Consider the following 21,439-nt stretch of genomic DNA (forward strand, 5'->3'; position numbering starts at 1 on the left):
ACGCAGGAATTACCCCTGGGGGTGCTCAGGGGACCATATGGGATGCTGGGAATCGAACCCGGCTTGGCTGCATGCAAGGCAAATGCCCTACCTGCTGTGCTATCACTCCAGCCCTCAACTTTTTTTTTTTCCCCGTTTGGGTCACACCTGGCAACGTACAGGGGTTACTCCTGGCTCACACACTCAGGAATTACTCCTGGCAGTGCTCGGGGGACCATATGGGATGCTGGGGATCGAACTCAGGTCGGCCTTGTGCAAGGCAAACACCCTACCCGCTGTGCTACTGCTCCAGCCCCAACAAAATCAACCTTTACCCTATCCCCTATAAGAATATTATTGCTATGGGGGAATAGTCTGTATACTTCCCTCCAGTCATTCGGTAAGGGGAGTCACTGAAGCTGCACCTGGACTGTGAACCAGGCCTGCATACGGCTGGGGAACTAAGATCTGGGAGGAATGTACAAGCAGCTCTGCCACTAGTCAAAAGATATCCTTTACATGAACTACAAAGGGCCACCCTTTCCTTGAAATGCTTTATTGCCAAAAGTGACGACTAGCAAAATTGTGATTATACCAATGTAAATGGTTGAGCTGTACACAATCGTTCATGATTCCTAATACTGTTATTTCCTTTTCTTAAATATAGCGTATCTAAGATTATGATACTAGTCTTAGGTGTGCAGGATGCCCAGGCAGTGCTCCGGAACCTGAGTCCAGGACCAACAAAACCTGATCCCAAGTATGTAAGTGGAAAGGGTCAGCGCTCAGCCCAACAGTGCTTGGAGACACGAGGCTACATATATATATGGTGGTGTTAGGGGACTATGTCATCCAGTGATGGAACACAGGTCCTTCATATGCAAGGCCTGTGCTCCAGCCCTTTGAGCAATATTCTTAGTTCCTGAAGTTCTCCTAAACAACAAAAAAAGATCTTAATGAAACTCCCTAACCTCAAAATGACAAAGGTCTCAACTACGCCACTAATAACAATAATGACACAACTTCATTATTGTTCCTAATTCTCTAAAAAGGTTATCTGATTTGGAGAGTAATACTAATGAAGATTACTCTTTAATATATAAATGGAATTTTTTTAACTCACAAAATAAATTTAAAATTCATACACACACACACACACACACACACACACTCATATATGCAATGCTGATTTATGCTGACCAAACTATTTATTAGAAAACAAAATAATCTAATCCTAAACTTTAGGTAAGCCGTTATGGTCTTAAATGGATTATACACATATGTATATATACACACATATTATATATACATATATTATATATATATATGCATATAGATGCAAATAAGACACTGGCAGCTTTTCACAGGAACCCAGAGCAAAAAGCTCCATCACAGCATCATGATCCTAGATGTCACGGCCAATAATCTTCCTAACTGGGCCAAGATGGATATAATGAACCATACCATCAGCCAGCTACATTGTCACATGGAACATTTAAAATCTTTAAAATTCCAGAAATTCCTGATGAGACAGACTCAGAAATTTGAGGATTCTAATTTACAAAAAAAAAAAAAGTACCACTCTGACACTCACTCAAGGGGACATCTTCACTTTTAGGGCTTTGTCACAAATCTGAATCTTTATTTTTCTGAAATAAATGTTATAAACGTAACTCAAAAACAAAACAAAACAAAACAAAACTTCAGTATTCAGTCTCAGGAGAGGTGTGGCTCAATGCCCATCACATGTAACAAGAAAACTTCCTTTAAAAAAAAAGGAGAAGTAGTACTATGAGAAGTCCTTCCCGTGAATGAAAATGCACCCTTTGGGGTTTTTCTTCTCATCTCTTAGCCTGTATACATGTGGAAATCAAAGGTTTGCATTTTCGTCACACAGTTCTTGCTATGATGTTTGGCGGACTTTTTGCCACTCAACAAATTCATCGAGAAGAACAGGCCCTAGAAATAAAGAAATGTTTTCTGTTAGTGTTGGTGAACTCATCACTCCAGCTATGAAACCAACTTCCCAGGAGCTGGTGATGCGGGCAAGTGGCGCCTCATCTCTGCAGGCCTTCGTTTCCTCCCAGCCTCCTCCTCAGTGGTGCCTGGCTGGCCTCTCTGGTTTAACTGAAGGCACCTTCCACAATGGGTATTTGTGGCACCTTCCATCTCAAGGTGGGTTTCCTGAATTTTCCAATCACTAAGTCAATATGAACCTCCTTCTATGCACACAGCATTGTCATTTAATCATAAAACAACCCAAAAGAATCGTATTCCTCTTTTTACACGGCACCAAAAGCTCGTGTGCTGGCTGATGAGCTTCCGGGAATTAAAGAGACATAGTACAGTAACAGAATGTAGTACAATTCTGAACACCTGACACTTAATAGATACTTGACACTTTTCATACTGTATTCTTACAATACTTTATTTTTTAATAATGCTTTATTTAAACTCTTTAGGGTGATTCCAAAGCCCCTAACCTACAGACTCCAGGTTAATAATTCAACTGAGTTCCCTATTTATTGTTTTTAAATGTAGAAAAATTCACGGGGTTGGGAGACAGCTCAATAGACTGACCAAAGTTTTTTTTATGTGAGATTGAGTATGTCTCAAAAACCATAACCAAGGTCCTAGGAACCACTGGCTATGTTCCCCAAACCAAACCAAACCAGAACTAAGAAATTCGCTTGTCTTATTTTTCTTAGAACAAAATACCTGGTAGTTTTCCTCTTCTCTGGCTTCAGACATTTCTCTACAGTACGAAAATCAGTAGACTGGGACTAGAGTGGTAGTACAGCAAGCAGGGAACCTACTGTGCAAATGGCCAACCCAGGTTCGATCCCCAGTGTCCCGTGTAGTCCCTTGAGCACTGCCAGGTGTGCTCCAACCCTCAACCCCAAATCCCCAAACCAACAAAAGCCAAAAAGAAAACTGCCAGCGGAGTTTTAATTAATGTTAATACTATTAATGTGTTATTCGGTATCACGGTATCACGGTCCTCCCATTGTTCATCGATTTGCTCGAGCGGGCCCAGTAACATCTCCATCATGAGACTTGTTGTTACTGTGTCTGGCATATCGAATACGTCACGGGGAGCTTGCCAGGCTCTGCCGTGCGGGCGAGATACTCTTGGTAGCTTGCCGGGCTCTCCGAGAGGGACGGAGGAATCGAACTCGGGTCGGCCATGTTGGCCGCTTGTAAGGCAAATGCCCATTAATAAATGACAATCCAATGAATGACAATAAAAAAATCCTAAGTATTGGCATGCTGTTGTCCAATTTGCTGGAAAACAAGTCCAGCATAAGTAATGCTTTGGTTCTAGCCTCAAATTCAGGCTTTGTCAGGTTTTCTGATTCCCCCCCCCGCCACCAACAAACCTATAAGTTGCACTTTTATATAGAAACTTTCTATTTTAAATGTTGACTGAGACACACACACTGGAGATACACATCTATAGGTTATACTGCTCTTTGCCAGTTTTCTGCAAAGAATTTCTAACAAACTTTATATCCTTTTCTAAGTGTAGGATGAATATATACAGGGAGAGATAAAGTTATTCCTATTTTTAGCTTTTTATTTCAATGTCAAAGAACAAAGTCCCTAATTTCAGTTTCTGTTTAAAGAAACTGAATGGGTAACCATAGAATCTTTTGGAAAATTAAATGATTCATGTACATGAAAGAACAGAATCTGAAAATTATATTAATTTGATTTATAAAACTCGTCATTATTTCAAAAACAGATGTTGCATGTAATTCTGATTGCTCTACCAGAATAGAAACATATATTTTAACTTGCATTAACTAAAAATTTTTAAGTACTTTATACTATTCAACTTTCAGGGGAAAGCTATTATTACATTATTTGCCATATTGAAAATCAGCTATTATTTTGCTTTTATGGTTTTAAAGTTTTTACTGTACTTTCATAGGAATGTGCCAGGTAAGCCAAGACTGTAAAGCAGAATTGTAGCTTACAGATCAGAAATTATAATTTAAATTTAGTTATAATGCTTGGTTACTGAGGAATTAAAAATGCTTCATTTGCTAAGTAAGCTTTGATCATGTTGCTTAATCAAAGCCTTCCGGTCTTCCTTCTTAACCTGCTTTTGCCACACTCCAGACTTGATGATTATGCGATAAAAGTTACTGTCAGGAAGCTTAAATTCTTTGGTAATGTTGCACAAATGTGTATTTGCATTTAGTTGTTTTCTTTTGGTGCCTGTGACTGGATTCACAGCCAAGACCCCTGGTGTGTGCTCTACAACATTGCTACTCCCCTCACCAGTATTAAGAATTTTATTTTCATAGAAAACACAAAATACTTACAAGCACCGTCTTCATCATAGTTACTAAGATCAGCGTGGACTGTTCTGCTGAATTCTAATACATTGTACCACTGATCTTTGTTTATAACACGATACTTTGATTGCTGTAGAAAAATGATGCAAATATTTAGATTATATGAGAAGCATTACAGAACACATGTAATGTACATCTGAATCAATGAATCACTTTAGTTTGACTTTTTAGGCCACACATAGTCCTGGGCTACTCAGAGTGGTGTGATCCTGGCTGCCAGTCTGCCAATGAGCTACCATCTCCGATCCAATGATTCCTGGCACGACTTTTGATGTGGTCTTTCTCCAAAATACTGATTCCTCTTTCAAATTATTTTTTAAAATTTTTATTAGTGAAACACTATGAGGTACAGTTGTAGACTTACAGATTTTTGTGCTTGGGTTTCAGTTTTACAATGATCCAGTACCCATCCCTCCACCAGTGCCCATTCTCCACTTTTGTTTCTAAGAATAAATAAAATGCCAGGGGCACTGTATGTTATTTTTTTTTAAGTTTTAAATTTTGTTTTTCTTTTATCTTTGAGGACTTAGAGCACCAGGAATAAGGATAAAACTCAATGAATTTTAAACAATGAGATCCAGAAAATCACTTCTACATTCAATACGTCCCCTTCTGCTGATTTTCACTTCTCTATTGAGATTTAGCTACATTTCAAAATTGGCATTTTTGAAGGCAGTTGAGCATAAAAGGCTTAACATCCTAGACAATTTCAGTAGAAACCATGTTCTCCTTTGCTAAATGGGATAAAAGCTAATTAATGTATGTTCAACACCCTCCATATAGTAAGTATTTGAAAGTTCCTAGTTCACTTTGCTTAGGCCCCCTTTGAGGTAAAAATTTTTACATTGTTTTATTTCGTGGAGCCAACGATGGATCCCAGAGCCTCCCTTACACAGGAATGCCTCCTTCACTGAACCATATCCCCAGGCCTCAGTTTTGAGGGTGTGAGGATAGGGGAGGAGTATGTGTCACATCTGGCCATACTCAGAGTTTATTGCTGGTTCTGTGTTCAAAGATCTCTCCTAGTAGTGCTCATGGAAACAGATGTGGAACTGGGGATTAAACAGGAGTTGGCCATATGCAAGCGCCTTAATGCCTGTATTCACTTTGGCTTAAAACTGCTGTAATAAGGGTTAATAACCTCCATCAGAAGAGACTACTTCATTATGCTGAAAGACTTAGTTGGGTACAAAATGCATTCACATGACACCTCACCACTGTCTCTGAACTCAAGTTTTAAATGTTTAACAAGACTACTTTTCAGGAACTTGCTGATAACAGCTTTATGAGAAAACGTATTTCCAAAGCAAAACCAACCTTGCTTTTACTTTGGTTTCGAAATGGTTTCACTGTCATCCTGTTGTTCATCAATTTACTCGAGCGGGCGCCAGTGACTCTCCATTTGTCCCAGCCCTGAGATTTTAGCAGCCTCTCCTTACTCGTCTTTCCTAATGCTGCCATATTGGAGGCTCTTTCAGGGTCAGGGGAATGAGAACCATTACTGTTACTATTTTTGGCATATCAAATATGCCGCGGGTAACTTGCCAGACTCTGCCGTGCAGGCAGGATAATCTCAGTAGCTTGCCGGGCTCTCCGGGAGATGTGTGTGTGTGTGTGTGTGTGTGTGTGTATTTCCCTCTCTGATTTGTTGCCTACTGTCTGAACCCCATCAGATATGGTGAGGTAATTATGGAAAATGGGTAGAGAGTGTCTTATGATGTGTCACGGTCCAGGAACATGGTTCACTCATATGTGAGGCTCAGCTCGAGCGTGTGGAAAGCAGTCTGGAGTGTGGTGGCAGTTGGGTAGTGAAGGCTGGCTACAAGGGGTTGGGTCCCTTGGGGTGGGGAGGGAGCTCACCCGCCCCCCTCTGGGGTGCCCCGAGTGAAAACTGGTGCAGAGTCCAGGCTGAAATGGTATATCAAAAAAAATAAAAACAAACAAAAAACAACAAACCCTCTCAAAGCAAGCAATGGAAAAAGGGCAGTAACTTCTCATGGCCCTGCCAATCATGCCATAACAAATGTTCCAAAACATTACTCTGTCAAATAAACTCAGCACTGTTTTTAGCAATCAATAAATTTATATATGCTGCTTTAGCCAGCTTCTTACTTTGAACATACACTACTAAATGTTTTATTCTATTTTTTTAAATTGAGCCCAAGAGGAATGGTGTTATCACTCCAACTCGTTCTCTTATGTGGATTTCCGCCTAAGATCCTATCTAAAGGAAAGAAATCTTACTTGGCAGCTTAGATCTGCTCAAGGAGAAATTCTCTGCAGCCACAAGTCCAAGAAACAAATTTTGTATTATAACTGCCAAACTGTATTTACCAGAAGGCATTTTTTGGAAGGGGGGAGGTGCTAATATGCAAGGAAGTATACAAGGAAAAGAATAAAATATGTACAGGATGTATCAATGAACACAGACTTATTTCTGAAAATGGTAGCAGATATGTACCTGATTATTATTTTTCTGGTGCTGAGGACTGAGAGTTATGTGCTTTCATGCTGAGCCACATCCCCAGATGGATACATATTTTAACAAACAGTTTTGGGAAACCCCAGCTGCCATGGTTCAGAGGCCTCGAGTTCAATACTCAGTAGCACCAGGTGTGCCCAGCCTTGGTGGCCCCCAAGACCTCACGGCGAGGCCAAGGGACGTTGGAAATAGGGTCTAGTATCTTTTTCCCTCAGTTGAAGGTATAAAATCAGATTAAATTTCAAAATATTATTTTCGAAATTAAAAAAACACATACCTCCAGGTACTGGTAGAATACTGAAAACAGGGGCCACGTCCTCCCAAGCAGAAGAGCCAACATGGATTTAGCAGTATCGATATCAAGACTTCTCTGGTCTTTATCCTAAATTATAAGTAAAAATGTTTCTAGGAATGGTCTCAAGATTGCAAATGTAGTAAATCAAAAAACATGGAAATTGTACCCACCCTTGCAAAATCAAAGGCGTATCTGTAGATATTCTTAAATGCTGAAATATCATTTAACTGGGAGCGCAAAAAGTCAAATTTATTCTGTAATTTTTCTGTGCAATCACACCTTAAATTAAAAAACAAAATAAATTATATAATAAAATATTAAGTAAAACAAGTCTGGAGTAATAGAAGAACTGGGTTAAGAGAAAGTGATTTTATTTATGAAGTTCTCTTAGGTTTAAAAATCTCTAAATCAGAAATTTAGGGTAGCAAACAACCAATGCAATAGAAAAAGGGGAAAAAAAGATTGGCTACCAGTGGGAGTTCAGTCAGTCCACTGATTTTCTTACAAGTCAAACAAATCCTCCAAAACAACTTAATAAAGCCAAAGTAGTCTCTTAAAAAGAAATGTATTAAAATGTACAATGTGAAAAAGATAGTAGACCAAATGAATAAAACCTGATCTCCACATCTTTTCTTTGGAAAGTCCTTAGGTAACAGCTCAGTGAAATATTAGCCATGAATGGTTTAAAAGTTCAGAATATTAGAGCAAATTACTCATTGCATTAGTAGTTCAAATCATAGCTTCAGATTCCTACACTTTTAGTGAAGATGTCAACAGCAACAGCTAATGTCAGTGTGCAGTCCAATCATAAATATTATTCTTAAAGAAAAGACAACAAATAAGATGTTACAAAGAATGCTCACAGGTCTTTACTTCCTGACTCTCTTTGGGTAGATATATTCTAGGACTCAGCGAGAAGCAAAGCAGATGGAGTCTTTCACAAATGACCAATCTCAGTCTCACCTCCTGCAGGTCCCAACACCCTCACTGTGGCCTAATTGTATTTCACTCACCATCCTCAAAGGTTACGGTTCTACTTTGCATATTTTCCCCTCCAGGGCATGCCCTTCCCTCCAAAACGTTACTGATCCAAACCTAACTCACAGTTTGTCATCTGACAGAGACCACTTGATTCCCTTCTAGCAAATTAGCTGTGCCAGTTACTGTGACCGTGGCATCACAAGTACAAGAACCCTACAGCTAATACACTTACAGACTCAGTGTTTTCCCTCAGAGGTGGAGCAAAGCAAGCATGTCCACCCTGAACACAGTAGTCCAAGCCATTGGAAAATGTCAAAGAAAGGAAATGAGACAAAACTTGTCCCTATTTACCTTTGTCATGTCAAAGGACAGCACATGCCTAATATGTCTGAGTCCAGAGGCCTGGTTCTCAGCACTACTTCCATGCCTGTCTGCACAAAGGTTTTTGCTACCCATTATGTTCAGTGATTTCTGATTGTAAACTAAGGATCCCTGAACATTTTTTTGGGGGGGTAGAATTTGAGGCTATGTTTAGAATGCATTCTTGGGGCACGTACTCTGCAAGCAGGAGGTCTGGTTTTGACCCCCAGCATTATACAGTTCCCTGGGCACTGTGTCAGTAGTCTCTGACCACTGCCAGGTGTGATACAAAACAAAAATTTAAAGATAAATAAATATTCCTCTATGGAAAGAACTGCTTCTAGTACTAGATAGAGGGAGCACTATTTATCTGGAGTAATTCTAAAAGGGTGCCATGCAAATAATAAATTCCAGTTCTAAACCTTCACATTTTAAATTATTTGTATCACTTCACTTGTCTTCCCGTTGTTCATCGATTTGTTCGAATGGGTGCCAGTAACATCTCCATTTGTCCCTGTCGTGTGATAGCATAGCCCTATGGTATATTGGGGGCTCCTTCAGGGTCAGAGGAATGAGAACTGTTACTGTTACTGTTTTTGGTATATCGAATATGCCACGGGGAGCCTGCCAGGCTCTGCCGTGTGGGCGGGATACCCCTGGTAGCTTGCCGGGCTCTCTGAGAGGGAGAAACTGCCCACATTTTAAAAAATTAAGGTGTTCTTTTAGGTAGAAATTCCTAAGTGTCAAATGTATAGAGAATCAAGCCTCGGCAGCCAGGATCCCGCATAATGCGGAATTTGGGCACTAAGATTACCTGGCAGTTTTCTTTTGAAAACTTGAGAGACTCACGCAATGCAAGTCTTGCTTCTGGTCTGCTGCAATGCAGGCTCACGCTGCATTATAGGCAACTGGGCATACAGTGGTTTCCTCAAAGGACATGCCACCTCCACAGATGCTGAGGGAATGAATTGTCATTCAGGAATCATCATTCCTGACCGCTGATTATTTTCCTTAATTTATTATTATAAAGTCTAAGAACATTTCCTGAAAAAGGGTTTTAATATTTGTCCAGTATTTACACATGAAATTGTTCCTTTGCACACTTACTATGCTATACTGCCAAAAAGGGAAACCAAAATTTGGGTGAGTTAGTTGTAGAATAGGGCTCTAGTTTCTTATATTATACACATAAATGAGTGTTTTAATGCAGAAAATAAAAATGTTTCGATCCAAAATTTATTATGTACTATTTTAATATATGAAAAATAAAGTGTTAATGAAAGTTGAATACAGATGTAACTTCTACCAGAAGAACATACAAAACAAACTGATTCTCAATCACAAACTATTCCAATGCCATTTAGAAATCTGGACATTAAGTCCTGAAGCCTCCAGAGATATCATTTAAGAATGAGCTGGGGGTGGGGCTGGAGTGATAACACAGTTGGTAGGGTGTTTGCCTTGTACGCGACTGACCCGGGTTCGATTCCCAGCATCTCATATGGTCCACTGAGCACCACCGGGGATAATTCCTGAGTGCATGAGCCAGGAGTAACCCCTGTGCATTGCCGGGTGTGACCCCGCCCCTCCAAAAAAAGAATATGTTGGGGGTACTATAGCCTAACTATCTGGTTACATATACACCCTTCCTCCTTGGTGTCTACCTTGCCCCATACTCTCTAGCTTAGTGGGCACTGAACCAGTCAGCTGCATGCAAGGCACATGCCTTCTTCCTTGGTTCTTAATCTGGAATTTAAACCTAGTCTGTAATTTTCTTTATGTACTGTATGGTTCTAACAAACCGGACTAGTTCTTTGAAATATATGCTTTTCTTTCTCAAAGCTCCGCTCATAATCCCCTCTGGAGTATTTTCTTATATCCTTAATCATTAAAACCCTAATTCTTCTTCAAGGGCCGGGGCAATGCTGCACCTCTAAAAGTTTCCCTGTCATTCCCTGAAATTAAATTTATGAGCCGGTATGTTCCACTATTTCACACTAGCACCTGTCACACTGTACTGGATTGATGGTCATAGCCTGTGTTCCTCTCTTGCCCTATTAGAGTCTAACTAAAGGACAGAGCTGCATGGATCACTAGAATCCATTAAGAGCACAGTATTTTATGTGATGTGGGCATTTCATACAAGTCTACTGAATTAAATCTGACTCGAAGAAAAAATCAGACTATTATTAAACATTAATGAGAAGTACACAGAGCAAAACACCTGGAAAGAAATTGGCAATTATTCCCCCAAACTTATAAAATGGCCATTTCGATGCATATAAAAATCCACACTCAAATTCTTTCATATAAAACAATTACAGTTCATCTTTATTGAGGCTTAAATAAATGTAAAAATATTCTGAAAATGATTAAGTATTATACATTTATATATCTACATTAATCATGATTATTAAAGTTGACTCTGGTTTATGTTTTAATTACCAGGCTATTCCAATTCTTTACTAGGCTAGGTTAAAATTTTCTAAGGGTCAAAATGAATTAACAAGCCTAAAATTAATCAACAACCAAAGAGTTAAATTTAATCAACAATTTTAACACATAAAAATGAATTAGAACCATTACATAATTAAGCCCAAATTAAGCCCCCAAAATGTCAAAATTTATGAGGGGAATCAAGGTTTTTCAATGTTATGACTGTATCTGCTCTATAAAGCGAAGTACTTCCAATAACAATACCCAGAGAACAGGGGCTGGAGATTGTGGGAGGGCTGGGTGCTCTGAGGGCAGGACCCCCAATTACTTCTGAGCACCTGTGCTCTCCAGAACACATTAGTGGAAGAAGTCCCAAGCACTGTCAGAGGGAGGCCACTCCACCTTCAGAAAAACTAATAGATTCTTTTTGTTTCTCTCGGTTCATTTTAATTTATTGTACTTTTAGCAAGTTTTTTTTATTTTTGAAAGAAGGCTCAGGAAGAACAAAACTCAGCCAATTAAGAGAAGAGCCGCAGAAGCAACTCAGTCCTGGGTTCAGTCTAGGGTGCCACAAAGGAAAAATATTTTCTTTCACACAGCTACAGCAATCTAGCTCATGAATCAGAAACAGTTACTTCCTAATCAAACATGGGCAGGGGATAATAAATGTCAAGCAAAAACTTCTGGATCCACCTTGAGAGCTAACTACTTGCTTTCGTTTTGTATATCCTATGATGCTCCCTTAAGATATGGTGACAAGCCGCATGTTCACAGTTTAGTCTATTTATGTTCTTATACTCAAGGTCATAGACTAATTATTCAAGAGTAAATATATTAGAAATGCTTTGTGTCTCCCGGGCTTATACAGCTATGTAAAAACACAGCTAGCAACTTTTGCGTTTACAAATATATAAACACTTAGCTGGGACTGTCTTAAAAAAAAAAAACAGAACCGAACAATTCAGTCATCTCTCCCCCTTATCGTTGGCTTCAATTTCCCACAATCTGAAAATATGACATGCCCTAGGATATTTTGAGAGATGATATTCACATAACTCATTACAGTATACTGTTGTAACTGCTCTATTTATTATAATTATTTTTTGTGCCTAATTTGTAAATCAAATTTTTATTGCAGATTCTAGCGTAGGTAAAATGTAGTTTAGAATTACCTGTAGTTTCATACAACCACTGGAAGTCTTGGACTGAATTATTACAAGCAAAAAGTAACAAGAGTACAGAAAGCAGTTCGTTTTATTGTGTTGCCAAGTACTGAGCCCAGAGCCTCACACATGCAAAGCATGTCTTAAAATTATCCTGTTATAAATTTAAATGGCATGTTAGTCATTTATATGAAAATGAACTACTTTATAAAATTAGTTTATATTCTTTGCATATGTTTTTTAAAATAAAACTAATTGTGGGAAATGGTCCAAAGAATTTAATGTTACTTTCATTTTGACATGCTTTGGTCCCTACAAAATAAAATTCTAACTCAGTTGTAAACACTATTATTTAGAAAGCAATGATAGCCTTATACTTTACAGAGCAGGCTAATGTATTTAAAGGAATACTATAAAAAGTACAGTAAGGTAGACTAGTAATCAGAAAATTTAATTCTAGGTTCTAGCTCTGCTACTAAAGGAATTGTAAAGTGTGGCAAGCATTTAGTTCACTTCTCTTAGTCTCAGTTTCTTCATCTCTATATAAGGGAAGTGAGAGCTTTGATTTTTATGTTTTGTTCTAGAAATCAGGACTTTGGTGACATGAGCAAAGGTATCAAATCTCTTAAATGTTAATACTGACTAAAAAGAATTACAGTGCTGGGAGATAGCTCAAGGGGTTAAGAGTATATGCCGTGCATTTGTGTTGGATTCTTAGCGCTGCATGGGCCCCAAGTACTAAAGGGAAGGCTGCTCACATACGAGTGTATTATAGAGAATTAGATCCTGAGAATTCTAACAGAAAATTTAAATTCCATATGAACGATACACTTAAAAAGTAAGTTATTCTAAAATTTAAAGACAGGTAAATAAGGAGTTAAAAGATAGTTAAGTATATTAAACTAACTCCATTTTTGCTCAAAATATTAGAAATTAATGCTTCCTCTATTTTAAAATGTTGATAAATAATATCATCTGCACAGATTCTTGAACAAAATTATGCAACTATAAAAGTTGCAAGCGAGTCATACATTTCTATCTTTGTCTCTTCTGAGTCCATTTGGTAGAAAAGAATTCTTCAAATTGTCACATAACAATCTTCAAGTCAATTTATTTAATTAAATATAAAATTGAAGAGTAAGTGCCAGAGTGTCAGAACTGTCCAAAGAGTGAACTCCTTAGCTAGCAGAATTCTGTGTTGAGACTGACCGCCCTACTGCTCAAATAACCGTTAAGAAAAACGTCGAGATATCCCTAATTGATTTCTGAAGAGTCAATGATTCTATTTATTCATTAAGCAGTGTGGGGGACTGAATCCAGTGAAAGTCAATGATTTTTCTAAAGGACTGTAATGAGGCGATTTCTTAAAAAGAGTATGAAAATGGATAAATGTTCATTTTGTTAAGACCACAATATAAATTGTCAATTCTCAACTTGATTGTTACAGATGAAACCAACTGGAATATATTAAGGCTAAACCTACTCCTGAAAATTATGAAGCACAAAATATCAAGATCTTCAATAGGCCATCAAATTTGTTTTTTAAAAAAATTTCTTACTGTAATGAAGTCATCCCCTTTAACCATTCTTCCTTGGTAAAAAATCCCATGCTTTCAGCCTCCAATTTCCACGCTAAAACTAACATAATAATCTGGAAAGAACAGAACATAAAGGATAGGGGAAAAGTCAGCATAGAGATAATCACTTCCATATTTATCATGGAGAGCATTTTTATACAACAAGTTCCATCCTTAACTATTACAGAGAATAACCCCTGGAATTATTTACTATAAAGAAATGGGCCAAATAAACGCAAAAGTTCTAACACTTTCTAAAGGTAGAATCTTTCATGCTATTATACATGACATTTGTGTCAAGAAAGGCTACTTGCCCAACTTCAGTTGATTAAAAACATCCTACATGAGAATCTACATTGTTAAACATGAAGAAACAAAATCTTCATGTGTCCCAATTTTTAGAAATTCATGAATATGCTATAACCCATTGGTATCCCATTCTACTTGGGAATAAAACATACATTTTCAGGCTCAACACCAATGTCTTCACAAAACTTTTCCATTCCTTCTGGCCCTACAACTTCATCAGGACCTTCAAAGACAAAAATAATTCATTTATTTTGTTACAATTTAGTATTAAATATGCATAAGCCATTGTGCTAAAGGCATTTACAAACACACCATAAAATTTTTCACAAATAATTCAACTTGACTTTGACATTATTTTTGATAAAGTGTAATTACATGCTACAGGATATAAAATTTACCATGTTTAAATATTTTGATAACCATATTACACCATAAAATTAAAATAGAAAAAATGAATCAGCACTATTATCACTAAATTGTACAATAACTCAGACCCGTAAATATCTATTAAAATTTTAGTAATTTATGCATATAAAAAGTTTGAGCTTTTCTATTAAAAGTGCCATTATCAACCTAGAGTTCAGAATAGCATTCAAAAAGCAGCTTACTGAAACAGATTATCCACTTTTTTTGAAATACACCAATACAAATCTGTATAGTGATAAACATCATGAAAATTATGTAAGAAAATTATTATATTCCAATTTCAGAAAGAGCATTTTTCCTTGTTTTTGTTCTAAAACAGCAAATCATCAAGAAAGTCCAATCACCCAACTATGTCATTTGTCAAAAATTACTATTTTTAATCCCTCGATTAACACAATACACCATTCTTAACATTTATCTTACTAGTTCTAAAAACCTGTATCTCTTCCTTAAGGACAAAAATACTCCAGAGCTTTAGAAATTTATATGCTAGACCCAAGCTCCTCATGTGGCATTTTACATCATCACTAGTTCACCAGGACAGCATGAAGCCAGCACCCAAGGCTGTGCTTGATGGAAAAATAGAGTCATTCCTCTATTGCACTGGCTAATATAGTGGCCTGAGAAGATCCAGGCTGTTAAGGTGTTGACACATTGTCTGAAGTCAGAACCTTCGCTAAAGCTTTTTAGTTTGAGGAAGTTTTATAAGTATTTATTCAGTGAGGTGTTATAAGAGCGGAACAGGTGATAATTACAGGAAACTTTCACTTCCTAGTAGTTGGAAGATCTTTTCATTGGAAATGTGCTCATTTTGCTATAATCAACAAAGCTGTTACAAAAATATAACTAAACCACACATATATGTCTGTACACACACAGTTCATTTATCTTTATAGATGGTTTGGAGGAAAGTAAAAATTACACTGGGGATGGGGGTGGAAAGAGAATACAGGGGTAAGATGCTTGCCTAGTATATGGCCAACCTGGGTTTGATCACAAGCACCCCATATGGTACCATGATCCCTAAGTAGAGAGTTGAGAGTAAACCCTGAGCACTGCCTGGTGGCCCCCAGACACCTCCCCAACCCCCACCCCCCCTGCAAAAAAAAATTTTAAAAAATCGCATCAGGGGCCAGGAAGCACGCCTGTGCTCTCTGGAGGAAGAGAGAGTGGAGGAGAAGGTTGGCACACAGAGCTGTGCGCAGGGCTTACAGTCCTGTCAGGGACTGAAGAACAGTAGGGATCGAATCCAGGTGAACTGTAAGCAGGGCAAGGACCCCACACACCTGCCCTACAATAAATCCAACCTGTCCTTGAAGTGCAATCATTAAGAGATTAGAAAGAAAAACAACTGTCAAGAAATATTTAGAAACAAATGTATTAGTATTTATTTACTTATCAATGTTTAAAAGAAATACTGTAACAGACTCATCAGAAACCATAGGATTAGTGATTAAAATTTTATTAGAATTGAGTTGTTAGAGACAATTAAGATCTTTTTTGATCCAGCAAAGTAAAAAACAATTTATGTGTATAACAAGGTCTATACCTATTTTCTTTTCCTTGATCACATATTAGACTTTTTGAAATATAATCTTCCAATAAAATGACTTCTAGGATAAAACCTGTAAAGATGAGTCTATTTTAAGGCAAAATATGTTTCCACTTAGGTTAAGAAACTGTAAGTACTAGATCCAGAATATGATGGGAATCTTTGTTAATTTAACCACTGCTAACAAATGAGAGGTCTGAGGGCCAGAGAGAGAGAGTATAGCAGGGAGGGCGCTTGCTTTGCAGGCAGCTGACCAGGGTTCAATCCTTGGCATCTCATATGTTCTCCTCAAGTCCAGCCTGCAGTGACCCTAGAGCCCAGAATCAGAAGCATGCTCTGAGCATATCTGGGTGCAGCCACCTCCTCTCCCTCCCAACGAAAGAAATAAGAGGTCTGGTGAACAGGAAAAACCATAAGACATGATACATGATGTATGAGATTGTATTAATAAGATTAGTAACATATTTTAGAAAACAACCAATTTTCTCATTTTGTTTTATAAATGTAGGGAAATGCAGTGAGCTATGCACAGGTTCTAAAAGTAGAGCATCCTGAGCAGCATGGCAGATGCTCAGGAAAAAAAAAGGTGCATCAACGAATGACAGAACAAGTCTCAGAGGCGACCAGGGGACATGTTGCTAATTCTGAAACAGTGCTATAAGATGCATGACCAATAAATTCATGCTATCTATACTTTGAATCAATGCCAGTTAATTTTACCCTGGTATATAATAGGTGCTAATAAGCTGTTTACATGTAGAGTATCAATAGCAACAATCATTTTCATTTTAATTAGGACCAACCATTTTAAGAAAGAACAGTCACAGTGAACTGGCAAGCTACTGCTTCCTCCTGCCCATTAAGGCACATCCTCCAGCTAACAGGACCCCTGATATCAGGAGCCAGCCTATTCGAAAGGCCAGCTGGCCTCTACTTTCTATCACCCCACATCACTGTACTAATTATCTTGATAACCCCTCTTCATTCTGTAATTATCCTACCCCTAACCTATTCACCTTCTTCCACACTAGAAGGCAAATTCCCAGAGAGCAGAATTCTTATCAGAACTGTTCACTCATGTCCCCAGCACCTGGCTCATAATCTGACACAGGGAGGCTTAATGAAGATTTATTGAAGAATCATTCAATGAGTAGTAGAAGATAAAGTTAACTTTGGTACACTTCCTAGTATTTTCTTTGTAAAGGAAGATCAGGTGCCCTGAGCATACTTTTACACAGCCTATTTAACACAGCACAGTTGTAGAGAAAAAGAAAAGCATTAGCACAATTGAATATATCCAAATGATTATGGTGGGTATTATAAATATACAAGGTAAATATTTAATTAGACTATAATGCTAAATGGGAAGGTCCTGATAAGCGGTTGACAAATGGGGAAATGTTTCCTAATTTTGTGGTATCAAGTAACTTTTTAAGTGAAATGAGTGATCTTTTGATCTTGCATACCATTAAGACTAGCATTTTGAATAATGGGTCAACATTTTAAATGGAGGCCAGTGAGGAAATGAATTCCCTTCATTGAAACTGGGTTAGTGCTTGTCTTGGGATACCAGTAATAGAAGATTTTCTGGCCTAGGGAAAAAAATTCTATTCTTTACTCAACAATTTTTAAATTATGCTTTGGGATCACTTACACTAATCTTAACAGTGAAGTTACCATCTCCGCAAAGCTTTACTTTTCATAGTTAGCCTAAACTTACCTTAACAGCAAGTAAAATAATCAGTTTTATTTTAAACAAACACTCCAAAAATGATCGGAAAGAGGAAAAGAAAATCAGAAACCAGGAAGGTAGGTAAAAAAGGAGTAAATAAAGAAATGGAAGGGATTAAAAATATTTCAGGGGCTGGAGTGATAGAACAGTGGGTAAGGTCTTGCATGTGCTGAACCCAGGTTCAATCCCTGGCTTCCCTTATGGATCCCCTAAGAGCATTGGTAGAATTCCTATGTGCATAACCTGAAAAAGTAACTCCTGAGCATTCCCTGGTGATTCCCCTCCCCCCCCACTGCCCCCAGGGGTGGGGGGAGGGTAAGTTTTTAAACCTTCAATTCCGAAAATGAAACCACTTTCAGGAGAGTTCAGCATTCTGAACAGTGCCCACATCCGCTTCTGGAGTAGTGTGAATAAAACAAGCATTCCTCTTACACATCACCCTAACTCTTCAGCCTCAACTTTGGCTTAGACATTCTCTTACCTCTAAACTACAGCTGCACCCAATGAGGTTTTTCACCCTCCATCACAGGAAGCTGACCAGAATAGCATCTTTAAGACTTGCCTATGGAATTCCAAGGCTTGGTTGCATATTTTTTTTTTTTTGCATATTTTTTTTAGCAACTTCCCGAGCATCTTCCTAAAGGAGGATTTATCCTACTGTATTAAATTCTGTGCATTTCCTTACTATTATCTCTCTAGTACAAGTGATGGCTAAACTACAATAATTACAAGCTAAGTACACTGTGCAATGATATGTCTGGATTTTAAATCTTTTCCTTTGTCGTTCCAGTTTCAGAGCAATTTGAAACAATACTGGAGAGTAAATTAAGATTTACTTTATTACTTGTTTTGGATTATCAACTGCTAGTAAGTGCATCTTTTGTTTACAAATGTCATTAACAGTAAATAAATTTCACCCATTCCATTAAATACAGACTGAATTATATATTTAGATATAAGCCTCAAAAGGTACCAAATTCTTACGACAATCCAAAATCCTCAGTCTTGACCCCTAATCCCAGTACACAGTACTAATATATAGAGGCCTGCAATAAATAATTTGTTAAATGAATGAACCAAAAGTTTTAAAGCATGTGACTGTTCTTATATTAATTTCATTACCTGCATACTCATAAAACCAAGCCAGGCACTTCTTGCTTGAAAAATGTTCCTCTCCACTTATTAGTCTAGCAGGGGGTTGGGATCTGCAATAGCTTAAAAAACACACAAATGCCTAAGAACTACTGCAATTCGTACTAAACAATTTTTTTTCTTTGTTTTTTACAACTGATATTATAGGAAAAAACTGTTAAGTATCTGCAATCTGGAATAGCAATCTATACAGAACAGTTTTGGCTAACAAAACCCAAATGCTACTTTGCTCACTACAAGATTCCAAAAATATCAACTAAAATGATTTCCCCAGATCTCAAAGACCACAACACAGTAGTTGAACTGGTGATCTCAATACAGAATTGGTAATTGCAGAGCATAAGTCTTTTTTTCCACATAAATTGTATGTATAACAAATACATTTGAAAACAAATCTTCTGATATTTCAAAAACTTCCATATGGAAATTATTATCATCTGCTAAGCTAAATTTAAAGATCGTCAACAGATGATCATTTAAAATAGCCCTAACGTATAGGAATGATAGTTTAATCAGGCCCAAACTATATCTTTTTCATAACTCGAATTCATACGTGCCCTGTGGAGGAGCTTGGTGAAATTCAGAGAGTCTTTTCCCCAAGGAGTGTGGAGAGTTACATTGCCATACTCACAAACATGACACAGAAAAACTTAATTTCTACAGCGGAGTGATATGATGCAAAATGCGGGTACCCTATTTAATACTGTAAGGTGACTGAGCAAAGGATCACCTGAATTTTAATAATAATGGCTGCTCGTTATTTTAATGCGTTCAATGCGTGTTTTGATACATTATACACTTAAGATGGCTACAAAAGGCGTAACAAACAAATTTGCATGTTTCATAAAGAGCAGGAGGAGCAACCAAGCCCAGGCTGAGTTACCAAGAGCAAGACTCTTTCTCGCTCTAGTTGCTCAAGAAATACCCTTAGAGCTCTTGGGTGGGGGCTGGGGGAGGGCACCCCCCCACCCCGCAGTTACAAAAAAGGAAAATGCAGACGAAGTAGCAGCCATCTACCTCGCATTTTAAGTAGATGTCTCTTTAAGGAGGGCTCTATCATTATACCGTAACATCTGCCCTTTATAATACTGGCTAGTCTCCTTTTCAAAGGTAGGCTCTGAAGTTGTTAAATCGAGTGCCAACCACGGACAGCGTGAAAGACACCCAATAAAGCGATTTCAGAAAACCCACCTGCCTCTCTCTCCCTCCCCTCCAACGGCAAGAGAGTCTCTGCAGCGCAGAGCTGCTACGAAGCCTGGATGACAGGTGACAGCGGGATCAGAGAGCGAAGCTCTGCTCCGTCTCCGTCCCCCTCCCCCCCAGAACCGAGCACAATAGCTCTGGAATTAATACTTATACAGCGAGCGAGCAGCATCCTGCGCACCCCGCGCCTGCCCAGCCCGGCTCCGAGGGTCCCGGGTGGGCGTGGGGGAGGCTCAGGGTGGGGGAGGGCACCATAACGCGGGCGCTTGGGGGAGGGGGGCGGCCGGCCAGGTGAGCCCCCGCCAACGCTCGGCAGCGGTCGGGTTCAGCCCTGCGCGGGAGCGGGCCGAGCGGGGGCAGCGCCGGGTCAGGGGTCAGGGGTCAGGGATCAGGCCAAGGGCGCGCGGGCGCTCCCTCCCCGGCCCGGGCCTCCCCCCACTCCCCTGAGGCCGTCGGGCGGCGGCGCGGGCGGCGGCGGGGGAAGGTGGTACCTGGAGATTTTACACTTTTTGAGGCCCCCGTCGTCTGCCGCGGCCGCCGCCACCCCGGGGGATTTCCTCTTCTTCTTCACCGGCATCTTCCGCCCTCCCCGGCCGGGCGGGCCGCGGCGCCGGGGCAGGGGCGCCGTGCGCGGGCGGCTCCGCAGGGCTGGTCCGCGCCGAGCGAGGGGGCAGAGCGACCCGCCGCGCCCGTCCTCCTCCGGCCCGGGCTGCGGGCGGGGGTGACCCCCTGGCGGGAGGCGCGGTGGCGGGTCGACCACGCCGCCCCGGGACCAGCACACGGCGCGGCGCCCTCGCCAGTCACGGAGCCGGGAGCCGGAGCGCGGCTGACCCGGAAGCGACCGCTGCGCGCCGGAAGTGACGCTGCGTCGCGCGCCGGGGGTCGGGAGCCGGGAGCCGGGAGCCGGCAGCCGGGAGCCGGGAGCCGGGAGCCTCTGCGTCGGTGGTGCCGTTCGGCTGCTGTGCTGCCTCTGGGCTCATACTCAGCGTTCCCCGACACCCCCGGAGGTGGCCTGGGACACAGCGCGGACCCCCGAGCCCCGGCGGCCTCGCCTCACGGCCAGCCCCGCCCGCCACACGCGGCAGAACTCGCGGACACGTCTCGGCTCTGCCCCGCAGACACGGGGTTATGGGGTTGGGGACGCATCTTGGCTCTACCCCTCAAACACTAGGGGTCAGGCCACTTGGACGTGCATCTGGCTGCGTGTGACGAAGTCGGGCTCGGGGTTCTTTCGTGGTGGCGCCTGTGAAAGTTGTGACCGAAGGCGGAACGTCTTCACACTAAGGAGCGGCGACCCTGGCGGGACTAGTCCTGTAATTTCCTCAGTGGCTTTTGCAAAAGATCAGATGAAGGTTTTTTTGTTTGTTTGTTTTGTTTTGTTTTTGGCGGGTGGGGGGCGGGGGGTCAGATGTTGCAGTGCTTGCGGGT

General features: G+C 40.1%; 1 protein-coding gene across 5 annotated transcripts; it reads right to left on the reverse strand.

Annotated features, from left to right (window-relative positions):
• Nucleotides 1–1,599: 1,599 nt before the first annotated feature.
• Nucleotides 1,600–20,848, reverse strand: DCUN1D5 (defective in cullin neddylation 1 domain containing 5). 5 transcript variants are annotated; one of them, XM_056115122.1, is made up of 8 exons: nt 20,503–20,848; nt 18,779–18,870; nt 14,099–14,169; nt 13,620–13,711; nt 7,291–7,399; nt 7,103–7,207; nt 4,311–4,413; nt 1,600–1,938 (listed from the first exon to the last, which is right to left on the reverse strand). In XM_056115122.1, exons 1-8 carry the CDS (start codon nt 20,586–20,588, stop codon nt 1,883–1,885), a joined length of 714 nt encoding a protein of 237 aa, XP_055971097.1. In that variant the 5' UTR covers nt 20,589–20,848; the 3' UTR covers nt 1,600–1,882. The 5 variants fall into 5 exon arrangements, with proteins under 5 accessions (XP_055971097.1, XP_055971098.1, XP_055971101.1 ...); XM_056115123.1 differs by lacking the exon at nt 18,779–18,870; XM_056115126.1 differs by lacking the exons at nt 13,620–13,711; nt 18,779–18,870 and having other exon boundaries at nt 20,503–20,544.
• Between the last annotated feature and the right edge of the window lie 591 nt (nt 20,849–21,439).

This window comes from Sorex fumeus, unplaced genomic scaffold, assembly GCF_029834395.1.
Source record: "Sorex fumeus unplaced genomic scaffold, SorFum_2.1 ptg000028l, whole genome shotgun sequence".
Lineage (NCBI taxonomy): Eukaryota > Metazoa > Chordata > Mammalia > Eulipotyphla > Soricidae > Sorex > Sorex fumeus.

Coding starts and splice junctions, on each gene's coding strand:
- DCUN1D5 (XM_056115122.1), bottom strand. CDS start 20,588: ATGCCGGTGAAGAAGAAGAGGAAATCCCCCGGGGTGGCGGCGGCCGCG. Junction 18,871..20,502: donor AAAAAGTGTAAAATCTCCAG/GTACCACCTTCC, acceptor GTGTTTTTTAAG/CTATTGCAGATCCCAACCCC. Junction 4,414..7,102: donor TATTCTACCAGTACCTGGAG/GTATGTGTTTTT, acceptor ATTTTTCTACAG/CAATCAAAGTATCGTGTTAT.